The sequence below is a fragment of the Petaurus breviceps genome, unplaced genomic scaffold (genome assembly GCF_028583685.1).
Source record: "Petaurus breviceps papuanus isolate PSGF00001 unplaced genomic scaffold, PetGlider_PUasm1.0 90644, whole genome shotgun sequence".
In the NCBI taxonomy this organism is placed as follows: Eukaryota; Metazoa; Chordata; class Mammalia; order Diprotodontia; family Petauridae; genus Petaurus; species Petaurus breviceps.
The window spans coordinates 264,356-268,638 of record NW_027187298.1 but is presented as its reverse complement, the minus strand read 5'-3'; the positions used below and the strand labels follow the sequence as shown (position 1 = coordinate 268,638).

At 41.9% G+C, this 4,283-nt stretch overlaps 1 protein-coding gene across 2 annotated transcripts in view; it reads right to left on the bottom strand.

Annotated features, from left to right (window-relative positions):
- Nucleotides 1–474: 474 nt before the first annotated feature.
- The window catches only part of COLEC11 (collectin subfamily member 11), a 67,887-nt gene continuing 64,078 nt past the window's right edge, over nt 475–4,283 (bottom strand). Inside the window, exons 6-7 of one of the 2 annotated variants that reach the window (XM_069064765.1) lie at nt 1,693–1,788; nt 475–1,520 (exon numbers count right to left, since the gene is read on the bottom strand). In XM_069064765.1, the coding sequence (XP_068920866.1) occupies nt 1,111–1,520; nt 1,693–1,788 (506 nt within the window). In that variant the 3' untranslated portion in view covers nt 475–1,110. The remainder of the gene's footprint in view (nt 1,521–1,692; nt 1,789–4,283) is intronic. The other variant, XM_069064766.1, reaches the window with a different exon arrangement.

Below are 4,283 nucleotides of genomic sequence, written 5' to 3'. Positions count from 1 at the left end.
GTAAAAAAACAGTAAATTGTAAAGGGAGATTGGTTGGTGTAATGGAATCTTGAGTCAAAGGACCATGTCCAAATCTTGGCCTAGCTTTAGAGTCTGTGTGACCTTGGACAAATGACCTTCACCTCTCTGAGATTCATTGAGATGATAGGACTAGATAAATGATCTCTAAGGCCCTTACCAGCTTTAAATTATAATATCCTTTTGTCCTTTGAGGGTTTGTGTAAGAGGTAAACTACCTGGTCAAATAATTTACCAAGGCCTCCTGGTGAAGTGAATAATTTAATCTCCTGAAACACCAACCTTGAAAAGAATTCTCTCCTTTTTTCATTTTCTTCTTAGAGAAATTAAGGGTTTTGTTGGTTGGTTTGTAACTAGAGAATATGTGATGGGGAGGAAAAATGGGCCAATGGAGTGGTGTGACAATATGGGCAAAAACATGGGTAATACAGGAACAAAGACACTCACTCAAAGGAATTTGTTTTGGGAATAATTTTTTTTCTTCCTGAAATCCAAGTTTGAAGCACAGCAAAGTTGTTTCCTTTTGGGGCAATTCAAGCCCAGCAGGCATACAGAAATAAAAAGTGATATTTTCAAACCATCGACAGTAATCTCTGCAAAAGGAAGAAAGGGTTCTTTTTCCCCCTCCACAGTAACCAGAAGGAAGCTACTCGACTGTAGCCCCCACTGCCAATATCTGTGAGTAACTATTGTAACATTTTAAAATTCCATTTTACAGCTTAGAGACCGCCAAGGGCTTTTTTTTTCCGTAGTGGGAACAATTCTGAGAGACATCCACACAATTAACATTTTGACTAAAGTAAAAAAAGATATTAAAAGTTTACTTCAGAAACCGCAACCTGAGAAACATTTTTCTTTTCCTTCTAAACCCAGAACATTCTCTAAGGCCAAGATGAATGATGCCCTGATTGGCTAAAACTCTTCCCTTTTGAAGAGTAAACACTGATACTGGAAATACCTCTCATATTTACAGTTGTACATGTTATCTGATGTTATCGGATACTTGGAGACCGTAGCATTAATAATTTTACTTTATAAATGAGTAGTGACTTAGCCAGACCCTGCTTGAGATTAAATAGGGGGGCCTCCACCTCACACATTCTCCTTGTCAAATTCACAGATGAAATACATAGTGATGTGACAGGCTACATCATTCCAGCCCCCAGAGGCCACCATCTCAACACAGTCCTCCTCATCGTAAGCATTATTGGGTTCTCCATTCCGCCATTTGTTAAAGGTCTGCATGGGGGATCGGTCGGAATACACGAAAGTGCCCTCTCTTTCCAGGTCATTAATTCCAATGAAAACTCGAGTGAGGCCAGCTTGATTGATGTAAGACGCAAGCAGACCATTTGCGGCCTCGTCCTTGGGCATGCCCAGGTTCCCTCCTCTGCCATGGCAGTACAGCTGGGCATCGATGTATCTTTTCTCTTCTTTCACCAGCAGATAGATCTTATTATCTGTCTCGCGCACACCAGCGACAGCTGCGGGGGAGGGCAGTGCTGAAAAGTGAGCACTCGCATTTCTATAAACAAACTTAATGCACACCACAAAAAGAAAATAGACACAGACAGCAAAGAGGATAACACAGCAACATTACTTAAGAGCGGTTTTATCTTTGGGGGGAGGAAAATTGCAGAGGGGAGGGGGCAGGAAACATGGACATGAACATACCATTTTTAATGAATTTCAGCTCTGTCGTCAGTTGGGCCACCTGGTTGTCCATCTCACCGATGGCCTTCCGGAGCTGGCTACACTCACACGGTATGCCTGCGGAGACCAGGGCTCATCTCAGCAGAAGGTTAAACATGGCGAGTATTCCCTACTTACTCATCAAGGGATGGAAGCTGAAACCACCATTAAATCCAACATCACTATTTTACAGATAAGGAAACTGAGGGCCTCAGAGGCTAAATGAGGTACAAGAGAACACAGAACTCAAACCTCCTCCATCCTACTCCGGTGTTTATAGAGTAATCATTGTTTTAGAGCTGGAAGAAAAACCTTAAAAGTTATTAAGTCTGACCCCCCCCTCGTTTTACAAGATGAGGAAACTGAAGTCTAAAAAGGTTAACTGACTTGCTCAGGTTCACATAGCCAATAACAACAACTAACATTTATATAGCTCTCACTGTTTGCTAGACTGTGCTAAGCACTTTACAGTTGCTATCTCATTGGATCTTTGCAACAACCCTGGGAAATAGGTTTTATTATCCTTATATTACAGATGAGGAAACTGAGGCAAATGGTTAAATGACTTGCCCAGGATCAAACAGCTAGGAAGTTATCTGAGGCTGAATTTGAACTCAGGTCTTCCTGACTTCACATCCAGTGCTCCATTCATTACAGCACCTACCTACCTCTGCACTACACCAAGATACATTTTAAAGTCTCTGATGGAGGTACTGTACTATGGGTATTAGAACAACATATTTGCTATTAGGCTCAATTGATGTGTTGGTTAATTTTACTGAGTTTTTTCCTCTTTCTTTGGAATGTCTTTCCAAGTGGAGAGTGGGAAATTACTACTGAGAAATGAAAGAAAAATGAAAACAAAAGATATCAATGAAATCATTTTTTGAAAATTATCTCTGAGAAAGAAGAATCTACAACCATCTTTGGTCATCATTCTATACATTTGGGGATGGGGAGGATGGAAATGTTTTCCTTTCACTTAATCCTACTCCTTCCTGCTGGATTTTTATGTTTTCTAAGGAGGAGTAGACATGGCTGATATAGAAAATAACTATTCAAGCTCCGTGACATAGCCATCCATTTATTTAAAGATAAGCATCCATTCACAGAATGTCCAAGTTGGAAAGGATTTTTAGGCCTTATTTGTTCAAGCAGAGCCTCAAATCCCATATAAAACAGGGCTTCCCTCTACAACATCCTTAATAGGTAACCAAAGAGTTAAAGTTGAAAGGTACCTTAGAGGTCCTATCTACACCCCACCCCCCATAGGATCATGGATCTAGAACAGATCTGTCTCTTTCCCCAGTCTGTCTCTCTGTTTCTCTTTTCTGTCTCTCCTCCCTATCTCTGTCCCTGTCTCTCTAGCTTCCCCTCTGTTTTTCTCCCTCTTTGTCTCTTCTTTCTCTCCATCTCTCTCTCTGTTTCTCTCTCTTTGTCTCTCACCCCCCACCCCTCATCCTCCTTCTTTGTTTTTCTCCTCTCTCTCTCTCTCTCTCTCTCTCTCTCTCTCTCTCTCTCTCTCTCTCTCTCTCTCTCTCTGTCTGTCTGTCTCTCTCTCTCTCTCCCTCTTTCATTAACCTAAGTGCACACCTCCACATTAACCCCTATGAAGTTCCACCTTTCCAGCTTCTGCATATCTTCTGACCTGTCAAGCTCTTTTTGCATCCTAACTCTATAGCTCAGTGCCCTTGCTATACCTTCCAGCTTAGTGTCAAAAGCATTTATGTCACTTCTTCCACACAATATTTTCTTTTTATATTTGAACTTTGGAGTTTTGTTGTTGTGTTTTTTAATTCTGAAAGTTTCTCTGAGGCACTTGCTATGGTCAAGTTCATTGATGCTTACAGTCTATTATGGCTCTCTGGAGAAGGTTCCCTTCAGAGGAAAACTAGAGTTTTAAAGATTTATTTCTTCATCTTCCTTCCAAACTTTCTGACCCCAGAGTGGCCTGACAAGTCCTCCCCCCAACTATCAAAATAGGATCCTCTGAGGAAGGGAAGCTTCTATTTTCCCTTTGTAAGGTTTGCCTCTCTCCAGAGACTCAGCTGTCTCAGAGTTTATTCTAAAGTGATTCTGACTTATGGACTATTCAGATATGTAAGCCAGTGAATAACACTCTCATTTTTGTGACTGATTTTTAACTGAGCCCTGAATAAGAGAATCACATGCAAAAAAATAAAACAACACCACTTCACATAGTAGTCATTATCCTATTGAAAGGCAGTGTGGTATGATGTATAGATTGTTGGATCAGAAAGATATGGGTTTGGGGCGGCTAGGTGGCGCACCAGTCCTGGAGATGGGAGGACCGAAGTTCAAATCTAGCCTCAGACACTTAATATTTACTAGCCACGTGACCTTGGGCAAGTCACTTAGCCTCAATAGCCCTGCCTCCCCCCTCTAAAAAGCAAAAGAGAGAAAAAGAGATAGAGAGAGAGAGGAAGGAAGGAAGGAAGGAAGGAAGGAAGGAAGGAAGGAAGGAAGGGAGGAAGGGAGGAAGGGAGGAAGGGAGGAAGGGAGGAAGGGAGGGAGGGAGGGAGGGAGGGAAGGGAGGGAAGGGAGGGAGGGAG